This window comes from Xyrauchen texanus, chromosome 17 (assembly GCF_025860055.1).
Source record: "Xyrauchen texanus isolate HMW12.3.18 chromosome 17, RBS_HiC_50CHRs, whole genome shotgun sequence".
Classification (NCBI taxonomy): Eukaryota; Metazoa; Chordata; class Actinopteri; order Cypriniformes; family Catostomidae; genus Xyrauchen; species Xyrauchen texanus.
The window spans coordinates 24,255,384-24,273,266 of NC_068292.1; the positions used below are offsets into that span (position 1 = coordinate 24,255,384).

A 17,883-nucleotide genomic window follows, 5' to 3' on the forward strand; every position below is an offset into this window, starting at 1 on the left:
TGGCCATTATTTCACATCAATATTGTGATTCATATCACGACATCGGCACCGCCATAGCTATCCCAATTATTATTCTAATGACTGTTATTACTCAGCACTCGGGTGTCTGTGGACTTGGCCACCATTGTTTTAATAGCTCCTAATTGTTCCAACAGCACTATACTTCAAGAGATGCCCTGTGAATGCATGGATGGCAATTAAAAACCTGATTCAAACCTAAACGAACTCAAACAAGTCTGGCCAAATTTCCGACAAAAGTAGATAAATGCGTCTGATTGAGAAGTCAAACAAAACACGGCTAATTGAGCTTCCGTTAAATGGACTCTGTTGCACGCCAGCTGTCTCCTCTTCATGTAAATGACCAACATGAAGGGACACGATTCACGCGAACAGGAAAACAAATGGCACAAAGGGAGGGGAGCGTGCCATGACGCCAATACAGAATTTGAGAAACCTGCCAACTCGCCGATGGGGGAAGAAATAGAAAAAGAGAGTAATATAGATGGAGAGAGTGAGATATAGAGACAGCTGTGGCGTTTGTACGGATTCACAGCTGTGAAGAAAATACTGAAGGGTTGGCTGAACTCGCCACACAAGCTTAATAACTACTACTTGCGTGGGAGTTGTTTATGGTCATATCTGCATTGTGAACACAGAAGTTTATGAGTAGCAATGGTCAGGCAAACACAAGAAACAGCACCTCCTGATATGGATTAATCTTGAGCCTCCTAGAATAAAGCTATAATAAAACAGTAGACATGCTTAGAAGCAATCTATAACAGACTGTCATATTGACACTTTGAAAAGCGAATAAATAGAGGAAATTGGGGGCTGGTCCAGAGATGTGCAGTTCATATTTTGTCCAGATGAGGGCAACCTTTCAAAACATAAGAAATTTATTTTTATTTTTAAATGTTCTTTAAGGAATAGAACAAAAGAGTTTTAATTTATTGGGCCTTTACACAGAAGAAAATGGCTATAAATAAATAAATCATATGGGTGAATAAATAAACAAGGCAGCATCATGGCAGAGTAATAGTCCTATGGAAGCTGCAGTGAGTTATGCTATGTAGGTGAGCTGAATTTAGGGAGTTGGCAGAAAGCCATATACCAGGCTGGGCAATGAGCAACTACCCTTCTCAAGATTAACAATCTGAATTATAGTGTATAATCCACAAGGCACACACACACACACACACACACAAAGACAAAGACAAAGATCCCCCATTTAGCCTTAACAGACTGTAGGGGCAAGTGCTGTTAGCGAGCACCTATCACACACACACACACACACACACACACACACACACACACACACACACACACACACTGACTATATATTCACAGTCATATATTCACATTTCGAACCCTCAAATGAATTAGCAGATATCCACGCAGAAGATTAAGACATCCCCAGAGATTCTTGTCAAAGTTTAACAATAGTCATGTTATCAAGACATTGAGACTTGTTGATTCTCTCCTGTAATCCAATTTCACATCAGTCTTTTCCTCTTCATAATTCGAGTCACATCACTCTCTCTCTCTCTCTCTCTCTCTCATTTTGTTTTTCTTGCCATGCCTCACCAAAAGCTGAAGCTGCCCAATTTATGTCACCCAAACCTATTGTGTACTGTGTGTGTTTACTGGTGTTTTCAGGTAATCAGTGAGCTGGTGGAAAAGCAGACAAACTGCTCCTGTCTTTTACAAACATGCGCCTCCTTCCTCTTTCATGGTTCAAAATTAAAACTATCTCCCATTGAATCTCACTCTCTGGCAGTCATATCCAGAAAAAACAAAACAAACAAAAACAAAAAAACAGTCAAGCCATAAATAACAATCCTTTGCAAATCCCTTCTCTTCCTTACAGTATTATCCCGATCTGTCGCTGTCTTATTCCTGGTCTTCCTTTTAGCTCCCAGCTTCTTTTCTTCACTTCGCTGTCTGCTCCTCTCTAAAACTCACAATTCCCCCTCCTACTGCCTGCTTTTCCTGACTAATCTCATTCCTTCCCTTATTCACACCTTCACATGCTGCCTCACCTCATCTTTTACATCAATCCCTCTCTTTTTTCTTCCTTTCCCCCTCTTTTTCTCCTCCTTGTCTCCCTAACACTCACACTAAGCTCTTTCTTCCTCTGTAACAGCTGTCATCCTCTGCTTTCACTGGTTTTCTCCTCTCCCTTCAAGGCATGTATCCTCTCCTAAAATGTTCCTCTCAGTCTCCTCTAGTTTACTTTTCTTAACTTTCCTCCTCTTTATCTCTTTGCCATGAATTCCTCATCATCACTATATCTCTCCTCTCTCTCCCTCCCTCCCTCTGTGCTATCTCCCCAGCGAGGGCCCTGTTTATTTCCATCTCTCTCTTTCAGAAAATGTGATTTGTTCTGCAGCTCAGCTTTGCAGTATAATCATCCAGCTTTGTCCGGACATGAACAAGACTCAAATGCAAAGACAGGACAATATGGACTTTGTCACTTTGATGTTCATTATTCCATTCTTTCTTCTTACCTTCCAGTATGTGAATAATGCAGTGACTTTCAGGAAGAGACAAAAATGATCTTATTAGTAATTTATTTGTTATTAAAACAATTACTAAAGGATATTTTCAGGTTGCATTCAGTTATTCTAACCCAACATAACCAATTACAGGGCCATTTACTCTCCCTTATGTCATTTCAAACCAGTATGACTTTCTTCTGTGAAATACAGAAGAAGAAATTTGGAAGAATGTTGATGCTGCTTCTTCCCACACAATGGAAGTGAATGGTGACTGAGGTTGTAATTCCCTAACGTTCAGTCAAACATCTCCTTTTGTGTGTTTCATGGAAGAAACAATGTAATACAGGTTAGAAGCAACATGAGAGTAAGTACATCATGGCAGGATTTATGTTTATTCTTTCATTCCCAGTTCCATCTCCTCATCTGCTCATTTACATTTATGCATTTGGCAGACGCTTTTATCCAAAGCAACTTACAGTGCATTTATTACAAGGACAATCCACCCGGAGCAACCTGGAGTTGAGTGCCTTGCTCAAGGACACAATGGTGGTGGCTGTAGGGATCAAACCACCAACCTTCTGATTACCAGTTTACCAGTTATGTGCATTAGACCACTACACCACCACAACACTGCTCATCATCTGTGGTTTCTCCCTCCTGTCCTTCCTTATCTCTTCTCCTTGCCATAACTGCTGCACTCTCTCTTTCTTTTGACCTTCATGTTTTATGCTCCCCTGTCCTATCACAATATTTCAATCACATATCCTTCTCCTCACTCCATTTCATCTCTCGCTGACACTCTCTCTCCATCCCTTCATTTCTCTAGATTGCCTCTTTCAACCAGGTTATTCTGTCCCTGGTTTCTGCGGTTTCTATAAGTGTGGGTGTGTATGTTCTGTGGTTTTTCCATTTGAGACCCCAATGCATTTCTGACATGCTGTTTCTGAGTTGCAACATTTGCAGCTAAGCATAACAAAGGGGGCTTACGGGAAATTTACAGGGCAATTACACCAGGCTAGCCTGAGAGAGTTAGCCTACGGCCAGCACAGAATCCCAGACAGAATTCCTCTCCACACACACTCAGCCAGCCAACCTGGCTCCCATCCCCACCAGCATCTAAAATTCAACCGCAAAAAATAAATAAATGCTTTATTGGCGAGAATGACATAACAGCAATGCTGCCTAGGCTAAAGACCCATTCTTTATCTGTCCTTCCCTCTGTCTCACTCTTTCTCTCTCACTCACCCACGCAGAGAATGATCTTTTGCTGCTGAGATATTATAAATGTTCAATTTAGCTCCTGCTGACGAGGCCACAGAGCCTAAATATGCTGATTATTAAAAGGGAGAGTCAAACAGCCAGAGAAATCCAAAGAAAAGAGGAGAGCAAATCTGTCATTTCATCCCAAGAAAGTGAGTCCCTAAGTGAAGGAACAACAACAATGTCCTTGCTGAGTTCTAAGTGCAAATACTTTGGGTAATACACCAATTACACCACATAATTCTCAATCAAAGTTTCCATCGAGTGCTTTGAGATTTCTCTTGAATACTACTTCGCTGTAATGGAAAAACTTCCCTCAGTGAGTTTGAGGTTATCCTTCATAAAGTGACTGTCTTATCAACTTCTTCTATTTCCTATCCCTTGCGTGTCACTACAGAGTGAGTGCTCACATTTTTTCCCACTCTTGCTCACTCAATTACTCCCTCATTGTTGTACAGCTGTGTCATTTCTCTCCAGAGTTCTGCTCATATCAATAATTGCATTAATAATTCCATCTCAACTCCAGGCTCTCGGTTTACCGCTCTACTTACTCACTTTCTACCATCTGCTCTAAAGTTTTAGTCCATTCCTCTTCAACGTTTTTTTGCTTCTCTAGATCTGTCCATTTTTTGTGTTCAGTCCACACTCATTTCACAATTGCATTTATGACACTATCAGTTTGGTTTAAGTTTAAGGTTTAGGGCAGGGAGGTATGTTTTGTTGCTTTTAAACGCGATAAAGCATAAACCTTAAAAACCTTATCTGTTTGGGAAAATCAAATGATTGGGAAAACGTTTAACTTTTTAGTAACACACAGTGGACATCTCACCTCGAAACTGCTCATGTAAATAAGCATACACATGCAAATAGATGTCTTTGCCCGTTGAGTTGCAACTTGCACTCTTTTTTGAGTTGCATTTTTAGGACAGCATGTAAAGTTAAAAATATATCCACTTTTTATGGATATGTTTCTCGAAACACCTGCATTCTTTTCCATTCCTCTGCACTTTGTCCCACTGTTTTTGACTACATATTATTTTAAGGCCCCTTCAGAAATGCTTTTGTTTGGGGTGAGGAGAACCTCAACAGCCTAATTAGTTATCCAGGGCTTCCTCAAAACCAATTAGTTTGACTAGTCTTCCATGCAACCCACAGACCGGTCAACTGTGAAAATATGTAGTTTTGCACATCCCTTACAAATGCCTTCTCTGATCCCTCAATCATGAATCTGCCAGCTGGCTCGACCTCCATTCTTTTCTGACTGTATCCTCTTTTCCTCCTCTCTCGCTCTCTCTTCACGCTCACTCATTCTTTCCCATAAATTATCTTCCTCTGAGGGAGAGCGAGCAGTGAGAGAAGGACAGAGCGAAGTGACTGAGGCACTGTCAAAAATAAAGAGAGAGGGAGAGACTGCGAGCATAGTGGAAAGAGAGATGAGAAAGATGAAGAGAAATGAAAGTAGACATGAAAGTTTTTCATAGGGTAATACATAGAGAGGAATATTAATTTCAAGGTGTGTCCAGAAATTACTGAGAGATTTTCACACAGAGAAGGAGTAATGGAGAAATAGAGGAAAAGACTAAATAAATGGTGGAAATGTGACGACTCACGGCAGAGGGAGAGCAAAACGAGGGAGCGCAGCAGGAGGGAAGGAGTGGAGGAGAGCAGGAGAGATCGCTGGCCTGGTCTCATTGTGTATTGAGGCTCAGTAGCTGATCAATGAGGCCTCTGTGGCTGTTGACTGCACAATTCAACACATACACACACACACACACACACACTCACACACCCGACAGCTGAACAACAAAATTACTACACTACTACACTAAACACCAGTGCTCTTTAATCGCAGGGTTAACTACATCACTTAAGCAACAGCGTTTGAGAATTCAAGCAACTAATATCACATGCAATAACCAACTGAACTCAGCTAATTAAAATGATCAAATCTCCATGTATAAAGAGTAAGAAAACATTCACGTTGCATGGCAATTTCCACATTCAAATCTATGATTAATACAGGCAAACCACTTATTAGCACTCAAAGACTGAGCTCAATTTTTACAGACGTATTTACTTTAGATAATATTACACTTCATATTCAGAAAGCTGTTGTTATCATATTCCAAACTGTTGCCAGCTAAGAACACTCTCTGAGACCACATCACAGAATAAATACCAGAAAATGTTTTGGTTATATAAGCTTTTTGGAAATTGTTGTTTTACATCTTGCTGTCGCTTGTCTTTTATTATGAGCCCAGTTTGTTTTTCTGTACAGCGATGAATCGGAGCCTGCTGAGATTCACTTTGTCATTATGCACACCTTGGTGCCAGCACAACGATGTGATACTGCAAACATAGTTTGGCTCACCTAAACAACCATAAATCAATGTGCAATCTTGTCTGCCAATTGTTTTCACCAGATTTTAAATGAATTAAACTGCTTTTAAACAGTGAAAAATCTAAAAACATTCAATAAACTTTAGAAAGGCACATAAAGAGCTGAACACAAGAACATATGTATTTGCAGGTGCTAAACTTTGTTTATGATCTGCTTATTAATGTGTTAATACATAGTAATAAACCTTAAATATGTTTATTACATTCATATTATTATGTTACTACATAGTAATAAAACACCTAATGTAACATTAAATCAATCACACACAGCACATACTATACTGAGAAACCTTAGCAAAACGTGCATAAACAGCTCAGCAAAGTCAAGCCTGATCCCTAAAGATCAGAGAGCTATGAGCCTGAGCCTCTGTGCAGGTCTCCTAAAGCTCAGAACAGCAGATCATGCTAGTCTTCTAAGCAAACCCTGATACTGAACACAGCCAGGATCCACAGTCACACAAGCACTCACACTGATTGACAGTTCAAATATCCACTGTTACAGAACATAAGGGAATGTGTATGGGAGCACAACCCCAGATCTTTGCCTCAGGTCACTACAGTGGCCACCTGATTCCAAATCGATTCTACCCAAATCACAGTCACACAAAGTTTCTAGTTCCAGCAAGGTCGGGTCAAAGTTAGTCCATCTCTCCTTTCCTTTCCTGTTTCTGTCTCTCTTTCGATCTGTTCATCTGTGTATGGTCACAAAGTGTTGTGGTTGTCCTTTTCTCTGTAATTGTGCTTTAATGTTTCTTTTCTTCCTTTTTTCAACACAATGCTCTTTTGTAGTCTTAAACTCTTGCTACTGATCGATTAATCCGCTTGCTGTTTATATAACCCCTCCTAATACTGCTCCGCCAATTTCGGAGGAGCACCCTTATATGTGTGATTGTGTGTGTGTGTGTGTGCAGATGCATACTCCACATGTAAGTTATTTTTTTTGCAAAGGGCAAGGGAGGGTAAGAAGTCTACAATAGAACTCATTCAGAAACCAAAACAGTTAGTCAGAGAGCTTCAGTCTTTCACATTCACTCCAACAGTGTGTGTGCGTGTGTGTGCGTGTGTGTGTGTGTGTGTGTGTGTGTATGTGTGTTTTGTCAAAGCTCTCTGGGTAGGCTCTTTCTGATCAGCCTTTATCTCTCTGCCACACAGATAGTGTTCATGAGGTCACAAGGGGCCATTATAAATGAATTCTGTACATTCTGTACTATACTCCCCTATGTGTGCATATGTATTCATGTATGAACAGTCTCCAGTATGTGTTTGTGTGTATTCATGTATGAACAGTGTAAAGTGTTTATGTAAGGGACAATGGTTGAGGAAAGCAAGACTATATGTGTGCGCATATTTTCTAGAGTGTTTTCTAGACCAAGGGTGGAATATGCCATTGACAGGTCCTGGGCACAGATGTCTCATACTGTCTCTACGTTGGAAGCGAGCGACACAATACAAAAACAAAAGAAAACTCATTATAATCCCATTATGATCAACAAAGCTGCCTACCCTGGAAGTGTAGCAATGTTGCGCACTTGCTGTGTGAATATCATTGATCAATACTGATAATGGTAGCAATCTACTTTTGTCACACCATGCTGCACCACTCACTTCCATTGTATATTGGGTGTCGAAGACATCAGCATCGCACCACATCTGCACAACATGATCACACCGGAAATTGGAATATTGCTTTTGAAAGTGCATGTACCCCAAATCAAGCCCTTTGAGCCAAATTACTCAGAGTGCAATTTACCATCAAACATTTTTGCATCAATTCACTGATGGTTAGGTTTAGGGGCGGGGTTTGGGTTAGAGGAAAAAATATATATACACCCTGTTGACTGTTTTACATTATTTACAACAAAAAATACAACTCTCATTTGGCATCACAACATTGCTCTGCTATTGGAGTAAAACAAAAAATATTTTTGGTTTGCCCTCTTCTTTCCGCAAACTCAACCATACATTGCCATGCACGTCTATCTGTCTGAGACAATTGTCACTTTATTTGAAGCACAGATTACAAGACACATTGGAACAAGAGTTGCCAAGGTACTTAAGGGGCACGATGTAACAAGTAGAATTAGGTACTGTGCCTTTAAGATGGAACGTACTCTGTTACTCCCTCACTCAGAGTGGGCAGTCGATACGAGAAGCGCGAGTTGTGAACATCGCATGTATGCATGCAAGCCCGTTTTATATTTCTGTTGTTCTTATTCTGCTTTTATTTCTATTCAGTAACGCAGTTGTTGTTAGGTGTGTGTTTTGCAAACTGCCCATGTGCGCGTGGGACCGACGACGACGCTGACAATAAATCACCACGGTGGAATATCAGTTACGTCTTGTGAGTCTTTGCTTACACCTGACTACAACCATTTAGGCAAGCTATCCGACCCCTTTTGATTAAGAGCGTTACGAGTTAACTCGTAAAATGCAACACACACTCTGACCTGCTCTGATTTTGATCCCATCTGCATTTCTGATCTTATAGCTTAACCCAGCATCAACACTTTGGTCCTTTAAGGCCCAAGGCCGGAGGTGGGCAGGTAGGCATCCGTGAATGCTGGAATTCCGGTGCATCAGCAGAAGAAAGTGGAGGATATTTTTTGATGCACTGATCCAATGTTCTGCTTATCACATATTCAATTTGCGCTTTGTCCTTCAGGCTATGTAATAATGCGTGTGGGTGGGGGAGTGGTGAATTTATGTCTCTTGGAAGAGAAGAAGGGCGTAGAGTAAATAGAGAAAGACTAGTGTGTATGGCCCTGAGTGTGTGAGTGTGCACTTGTATGTGTCAGGAGACTGTCTTGGCACTTTCTCTCTCTCTCTCTTTCCTTCTGAGTCTTGTTGATTGTTAGTGCCAAACTTTTACGCCAAGTCGGCAGCCATTACTCAGTCAGACAGCTTCCTGTGAGCTCTTCTCATTTAAACCACACACAAACTCCAAACCTATGAGAACAATTATCACCCTTTAAACAAACACATGCACAGACCTGGCGGTGTGCACACATTCACGCACAGACAACTCTCACATCGAAAACACTCTACAAGCGCAAAACAAAAATCGAAGTTCTGCTGAAGTCTAAGTTTCTGGGACACCATTAAAGCACTTCATTTCGATATGAACCCACACACAAAGCCTGTTTACAGCACTGAAAGTGCTCACAAGCAAGCCTTATAAGGACAAAAATGCTGTGACTGCCCACACAGATACAAATGAACACACTTAAATAGAACTGTTCATTCATGAATTCAATTTGAAGACCGGGCCGTAAGGCTAATTTGGGTTCCCTTCGAATGGGTTTTCAGAATAGCGTATTTTTGCATTTTATGAGAGAAATAAGGTCTGTGGTAAACATTATTGGAAGATTGTTTCATGTTATGTTTCAGAATAGATTTTTTAAAACAGTTCAGTTCTTTAAAAGCCCAATTTGCAAAAAACATACAGACAACCACCTTATGTAGCAACTTACATTTTTAAAACAGAAAATGGTTTCAAAACTCATGCATGACATATTAATGTGTATAATTTATGAAAGTCTCTTCAAGTAATACTCAAGGAATACTTCACCCAAAAATGAAAACTCTGTCATCATTTACTCACCCTCTTCGTTCCATACCCAATAAGAGCTCTGACTTCCATAGAGAACAAAATGTATTTATTGGACGAATATCATGGCCACTCTTTTTTTAATATGACGAAAGTGAATTAGGACTGGTTTTGTCATGCTTCACAGTGATTCTCTCAGAATTTACTCACCCTCATGCCATCCCGGATGAGTATGTCTTTCTTTCTTCTGCAGAACACAAATTCTCTGTTGGTCCTCACAATGCAAGTGAATGGTGACCAGAACTTTAAATCTGTCAGTCGTCAGCGTAAAAGTAATTCATATGACTCCAGTGATTAAATCCATGTCTTCTGAAGCAATATGGTAGGTATGAGTGAGAACTAGAACAACATTACAGTCCTTTTTTTGTATAAATTTCCACTTTAACTTCCACATTCCTTTTCTTTTGTTTTTGGCTATTAGCGCCATTATGTATTTACCCAGTAGAGTCTTATAAATTATTTTTATGCTGACTTTGTGATTTTTGAAGATTCAAAGTTCTGGTCACCATTCACTTGCATTGTATGGACCTACAGAGCTGAAATATTCTTCAAAAAAATTCTTAATTTGTGTTCTGCAGAAGAAAGATAGTCACACAAATCAGGGATGGCATAAGTAAATGATGAGAGAAATTTCATTTTGGGTGAGATGTCCATTTAAAGTAGTCCATTACACCCTTGAGCTGTATTCCAAGTCTTCAGAAATCATATGATAGCTTTTAGTGACAGACCGAAATTTAAGTCATTAGCCAAGAAAGTCATATGGGTTTGGAATGACATGACAGTGAGAAAATAATGACATCATTTTAGTGATCTATTCCTACAGACCTTATTATACTCATAAAACACAATTCTAAAAAAGCCATTAATTCTAGAAGGAATTAGAACTAGAGGAAGCCCATGGCTCAAAGGTATTACTTTATGTTAAGAATATGAGGACTTTAAACTGAATAACTCTAGTTGGTCAACAGGATGTGTGCCTGACATTGTTCCTGTATGATTTTTTTCCTGCTGTGTTTGTCTGAAGCTGTATGTTGTTTATCAAAAGGAACAGTAGAGAGGGAACGTGCTCATAAACGTATTCTTTTTTCATCCCTCTCCCCTTGTCCTCATTCTGCAAGCTCATATCAGCCAACAAAGGAACTATTTCTTTCCATTTGATAACATAATCTTCCTTTTCTGTGCCTTTCTGAGCAGTGGCCTTTAGTGGCTCTTTATCAACACTGTGTTGCTCTCTCTTTCTTGCTCTTTCTATCTCACCCTTTTTGGCTGTCTTTTCCTGATGCTTTCTTTCAAAAAAAAAAAAACAATTCTGCCAGTGACCTTACAGCAGGGCTTTGAACCTTGCTCTTTCTTCCACCCTCTCCATCAGTCTCTCATTCTCTCGCTCTCTCTCTAGAGAAAAATCACTCATCAGGAAAACTGATGAGTGTGTGATTTTTGCTCTTGACGAGCAAAGTCACAAGGAGAATATTAATGACTTCAGCAACCAATTAACACCTATCTCACATAACAACATTTTATAAAAACAAGCCAGCATGCTGAGAAAAAAGGATAGAGGGCAAGTGAGAGAGCAGGTTGAGGGAGGGGTGTTTGGACTGACAGATGAAGAGGAAGCTGGTTAATTTGACATTTACGCAAAGTGGACAGAGATGACGGAGGTGTCTGGGAGAGAATGATTAGAGACAGAGCATGTGATCATGATAGAAAGAGATAGAGGAATGATGAGGTTAGACACGGTGTGATGAGAAATCATGGGAAGTTACTGTAATCACAATAAATCAAGAGTTGTGCTTCTGGACCTATCCAAACTGTTGACAGTATTAAAGTGATTAAAAAGGAGTTCATTATTTAATGCACATAATTAAATTCAAATCCCAATTCAATTTGGAAGAAAAATTATTGAAAGGGAGCTTATTGCCATTGTGAATGCCTACTATGAATTTAAAATGTTCAATAATAGGGTCATATGTTAAGTGACAGTCATCTTCAAAATCCCTTTGTACAGTATTTTAATAATATATGGACTCTAAATGTCTTGCGAAAAAGCTTCTATTTAGCATTTTTCCAATTTAACAGTATGTCCCATTATTTTCTGTGCTATATGAACAGAAATATTTTTTTAGTTTTTGGTATGCCCAGTTTTTGCTTTTATGACAGCATGCACTGGAGCTGGCATGGATCCCAACAAGTTTGTGCAAAACTTGATGAGTCAAGTCAAGTGGTTCATGTTATTCCAGAATTATTTATAAAGGTTACAAAAAGCATCTTCTGTGCTTTGATGGAAGCAAGGAAATCTGTTAACATGGTCATTGTCACAAATTTGCTTATTTGATTAGTGAAAATCTTACCTCATTAATTTTGTCACATTTCTTTTTTTTTTTTTTTTTTGTTTCTTTTGAAATCCTAAAATGTTCTATTTATTTCCAGGTTTAAATTTGATTTTGAATCCCATATACAGATGTTTGAACCCAGTTGTACAGTATATTACACACTTAGTCAAACAGTGCTGAGCAAAATAAAGCTGAATACCTGACAATATATATATATATATATATATATATATATATAAAAGAATTCAAATTGAATTTAATTGAATTACTTGACCCAGAATAAAGATACAGGCTGTGAATCAAAATACTGTGAAATGATGTGTTCTTCTCTCTGGCTCTGAAACCCAAACATAAGAGCTAAAGCACATTAGGACAGTAACAGACCATCTATGATCCAAAACAAATCAAGGCAAATTAAATTAGAAAACAAAATGGCCCTGGAACTCTGAGGGAACACAACCAAACCATGATACAAGTCATAATGTCATTGGGCCTCAAAATAAGACAATGAAATGGCAGAATATGTCATCACTGTCAAGAGACACTGAATACAGATTGACATAATATATCCTTACAGTCAGGGGTATGCAATTCATATGCAAAGAATATCTCTACATTTCAAAGATATTGAAAGACAGGACCTCATATGTGAGGCTGGTAGTATCACATTGTGTTGACATATGAGAACAGACCTTGAAAATGAAAAAATAAATTTATGGTGAGCAAAAAAACGTAGTAACTGTGTAACAACCAGCGTTCAAAATGAACGTTGAATTTAATTGAATTTAAATTAAACTAGCTATTTGTCCTTTTTATAGTTGTGACAAACAGCACATACCATCATTCGCAGCATCAATCTCTCTGTGGAATGCAACCTGGCACCACATCGTTGAGACCCATCTAGAGTTTGTTGCTAATATTTTAAGGAAAAGTTAGGACTTTTTTTTTCTTTTGGCTTCAATTGACAAATTTTCTAAAATGTTCAGTTTCAAATTACTGAGGTTTTCTGTAGTATTCCTCAGAAAATGTACTTGATACGTGTAATGAAGTGCAGAATAATGTATAAAGAGAACAGGATCTAAATGCAACAGTTTAAATAACAAAATCCAAAACACCGGAAACAAGAAACAAAACAAACCGAAACACAAACACTACAGCCTGAAAGGATAACAAAAGACAAATAACACTAGGCAACCAAGGAATAAATTATACAGGGGGCAAATTATAAAATGAGGAACACCTGGAACTAATAACCACTGAGACCAATAACAAAACCCATAATAAAACACGAGGAATGGACAATAAATATACATGGTGACCCTCTTATGGTCAAAAGGGAAAACCATACACAGTTTTAGTTTTTAGTTTAATTAATTAAATGAATATGGTGTGCACAATTATATTTTTGTCTACAAAACTCATTTCAAACATTTAAGCATATGCCTTCAGATCAAAATATTTTTAAAATCATGAGAAACATTTCACCCCCATAATAAAACACAAGACAAGGGATGGACAATAAACATGCATGGCCTTCTCTAGCCGTCGCCAGGGAAAACCTCACAATATGATACATTTACTGTTATTGTAATGTAGGATGTGGGAAGCAGGAGAAGGCAGACGGGTGGTTAGGATCCAAAAGCGGCTTTATTATATATAAGAAAAACAATTAAACACAAAGAAAAGTCCACATTGGGAAAAAACTAACACTAACACAAAAAAAGGAACACACAGCTGAAGAACATAAACGAAGAGCAGGAAACAGGGGCATAGGAACGACATGTAACCATACAACAAACGACAAAGGAAAAGGAAAACAACAGGGTTTAAAGGGTACCCCGATTAGTGCAGCATGTTGGCCTTATAAGATTAAATTGGGCGTCAGCTATAAAAAGGTGATACAAAAAAACTCCAAATGTTTTTGTTTTTATTAAAAAAAGCCGAAAATCCGTTCACTCGTAGGCCGCCATATTTATTTACGTCTCAATGCATTCTGGGTAGTGACGTGTATAGGTTGTTGCCTGGTTGTAGCCTAGCCGCTCTAGCAGCTTCGGTTATTCGTTTTCCAACGTACCGGCTAGCTAGCTACGTTTTGACAGGTAGCGAGTTGAACACGTCTGCCGTTCAGCCTTTTCAGTTTGAACCAGAGCGCACCGTAGGCTTAAATCAGGAGAATAACGCGGAAGACGATAGGCCCACTCAAGATTATCAGAGAGTTGAGGAAGCGAGAGTAGGGCAAAACAGATGGTGTCTGTGCGGCTACTGCTTGCCCATGCCAAGCGAGAACGAGAGTGTTTGCTGTAAAGAGCTCCACTTTTTGTCAGCAGCTGTCCTGGGTAGGCTAAGTATAGAGCAGACGATCGTACTATCGGTATAAATAATTTAATAAGTCATCTACCGCCATCGTTTGCTTTATTTTCACCAAGCAGTCACTACGCACAGAAATACCCCCGCCCCCCGAACCAAGTCAACACTGTTCTGCTCATCTACCTCTACATTTTTAATCTTACAATTAAAAAATTGTTATTAATAATGAACTGCAGTTATTCATTAATAATTGAATTGCCTTGAACTACATATTTAAAATCTTAAATCTCAGATAATTCTGATTTGCACTATTTTTTCCCTCTCCAATTGTTAGTGTATATTTCTGGTTAACATCCGTCTGCATTGCTGCATCAACCATACTAGGAGAACACTGTAGGCCTAACGTTACAGTGGATTCATTAACAGCATCTGGTGGATTGTCGGTTACCTCCATGATCTGCGTAGTGTCCGATGATTCGTCTTCCGCGACTGCAGGAGCGGGTTGTTTACATCCTAGCAGTAGAGTGTCCAGAGTCGCTTGCCTTTGTCGTTTGTTAGCGCGGCTTTCACTCGCTTTGCGCGGATGCTTGCTATGCTTCTTGTGGGGGAAAATTGAAGGCACGACATTTGGTTTTAGTATTCACTTGTAACTAGCTGCACCTGTGAGCTCTTTTAGCCGACTAAATGCCTCAAACGCATCAGGGCTGAAGTGACGGGAACATAGCCGTGGGTCTTTAGGGAGTTGTACTCGTCCGCAAGCAACTTCCCACTCTTTTCTAATTTTCTTCTCCTTTGGAAAGGAGTGGAGGCTTACATCACTCCCCCTGTTGCCTTTGGACTGGAAATTACAACCAAACGCTGCACAATGTGGCATTATATTCACTTTTCGGATGTAGCTACAGTTAAACTTAGCGCCATTAGCTCACCTCTCTCTGTTCTGAACACAACCGACACAACCAATATGCGTCATCGACCCAGAATGCATTGCGCGCGCAAAAATAATGGCTGCCTTCGTAGTTCAAATTCTGTAAACACTTTGAGGATTTTCTTAAATAACGAAAATATTTTATGTATTTTTAACTATATATTTTTGTAGGAGAGAACAGTTGTAGCATATTTAGGGCTTTGTGTCTTAATAATTGGGGTTCCTTTTAAATACACAGACACAATGAAGACTAAACGAGACACAGGTGAGAACAATGATGAGTGCAGGCAGTGAGGGAGGCCGGGAATTGTGGGAATTGTAGTTCTTTAGACAAAGACAAGTGAAACACAGAGCGGACAACAAGGAAAATGTGACATGGAACGGGATAAGTGACATGTGAAACAGAAAACATGGGGCAGACAACACGGGAACGTAACAGATATATATTGTGAATTAAACCATGTATATGCTACAATTCCTTAAAAAAAGCTACCTGCTATCTACTTATGAGTTATATACATATAAACAGTAAAGCTGTTTCTTTGTCAAATACTGGGTTACATAACTGTTACCTCATTGATTTGCAAACAGAGTGAGCAGTCACACCAGAGACCTGAATTAAATGTAATTATTGGGGGCTCTAGGGAGGGTTTAAATAAACCAAAAAGTAGTGTTTCTAATGATGAATTAGCAGATCTGCAAAGGTGGGTAGCAGAGGACCAAAATATGACTCTGAACAAAATGAACCAGAGAGGTGAATTAAGAGTATGGAGCATGCTGTAGTGTGACTATGAGCAGGACAGGAAGAACAACAGTAAGTGACGTTAAAATAAAAATAAAAAATAAAAAAATATTTAAGTGGCATTAAAGAAATACTTTAATATATCCCAAAATGAAAATTCTATCATTAATTCGCCAAAATGTTTCTTCCAAACTGGTATGACTTTCTTTTTTTGGAACACAAAAAGAAAAATATTGTACTGGTCATCAATTTCCATGCAATTATGATGCAAGGTGATGCTTTTATGGTGCTTTTGCATCCTTTTTCAAGCTAAAAAGGTCCCCATTCTTTACAATTGCATGGGGATAAAAATCACCAGAACATTCTTAAATTTATCTCCATTTATGTTACACTTAAGAAAAAATGTCATATGGGTTTTGAGTAAATGATGACAGAATTAAAAATATTTTGTGAACTATTCCTTTAATTGAGAGTTAATTATGATAAAACAGTTTGGAAAAGGCAGAACAGAGATTTTGGAGCTCAAGTACACATCACCATCTAGTTTAACAGGCTGCCTGTCAACTAAGAGTAACAATTGAGTAAATGAGAGCTGAGGGAAGATGAAATAATTAGAAGGCCTACCTGCGGTGTTCATTGAAATATGCAAATCCATTTAATTTTGCTTTGATTTGCTCTGCTGCTCCCATTTCAAGCCTGCCCTGACTCTCCTCTCTTTCTTTCTCCACTCTTCTCTCATTCACTCTTACATTTGTATTAATACACTGCAGGTATGTCAGTTCAATTATTGTGGTTCAGACCATGTGTGAGTGCGTGTGAGATGTTTATGAAAATTGTTACGCCTGATTTATTGTTTTAAAAAGCACAAACTTGAGAGTTATAATCAGTTTCTCAGTGTGCATTCAGGTGAGACGTATTTGGTTACAAAAATAGACAAGTTTTTGTGTGTTTATTTGTATGTTTGTGTGAGAGAAAAAGAGACAGAACATGTTTATGTAAATTACAGTTGTCTTCTTTAAAGGCACCAGAGGCATCGCTAGGGCAAAAAAAAGGCCCCAAATGAATTAGTTATAGCCCCCAATATTTTCTGTTTGGAATGTGAAAACCAGGCTCCAGCATCACACCAGTTGTCCAGGTGTTGAGTGGATGAAATTATATTCATCTACCATTCTACACTTTATACATGCTTAATATGTTTCTCAACTGAAAGGCGCATTTGCACTGCATGATTCAAGTTTGTTTCACATGAATTGTCACAGTACAGGCCTTTTCGCACCAAACACGAATATTCACCACGATTTCTCACCGCAATTAACAGTTTTAATTGAAATAATAAATTCCTAATGATCCATTCTCACCTGGAGTGGACATTCACGCCGAATTGCACGGCAGCAAAGCAAAGCTTTTTTAAGGTGAGTGTGTAAAAATGTCTGCGCCCAATGACGAAATGCCCCAAACCAGCGCAACAGCTGGCGCTAAAGTACAGAAGGAGCTTAAGGAAGAAATCCTGATCCAGCAGAGAGGATGTGTAGTTAATTTGCATCAAATGCCTAAAAACTAAAAATAAAAAAATTATCATATAAGTTCTCTTAAAATGTAAATGATATTGCTTTATCCTTTCATCCCCTTTAAAAACTCTCTGATTTGACCTAATTTACATTTATATTTAATAACTGAATCATATGTGAATTCTCTTATATCTGTCATGATCCTGCCATTTTGGTGATGTTTTATTCTTGTTATGGTGGGATTGTGACAGTTTCTGACACCCATCTCTCAGGTTGTTCCATGTGCTTGTGTTTTCCTCTCTACCT

General features: G+C 38.8%; 1 protein-coding gene across 3 annotated transcripts in view; it reads right to left on the reverse strand.

Moving 5' to 3' along the window:
• The window catches only part of LOC127658276 (cell adhesion molecule 4-like), a 185,583-nt gene that overhangs the window by 44,484 nt on the left and 123,216 nt on the right, over positions 1–17,883 (reverse strand). For 2 of the 3 annotated variants that reach the window (XM_052147478.1, XM_052147476.1), the window contains exon 1: positions 5,369–6,997. The exons of the other annotated variant lie outside the window; for it this stretch is intronic. In XM_052147478.1, the coding sequence (XP_052003438.1) occupies positions 5,369–5,450 (82 nt within the window). In that variant the 5' untranslated portion in view covers positions 5,451–6,997. Of the gene's footprint in view, positions 1–5,368; positions 6,998–17,883 lie in introns of those variants that run through there. 3 annotated transcript variants of the gene reach the window in all.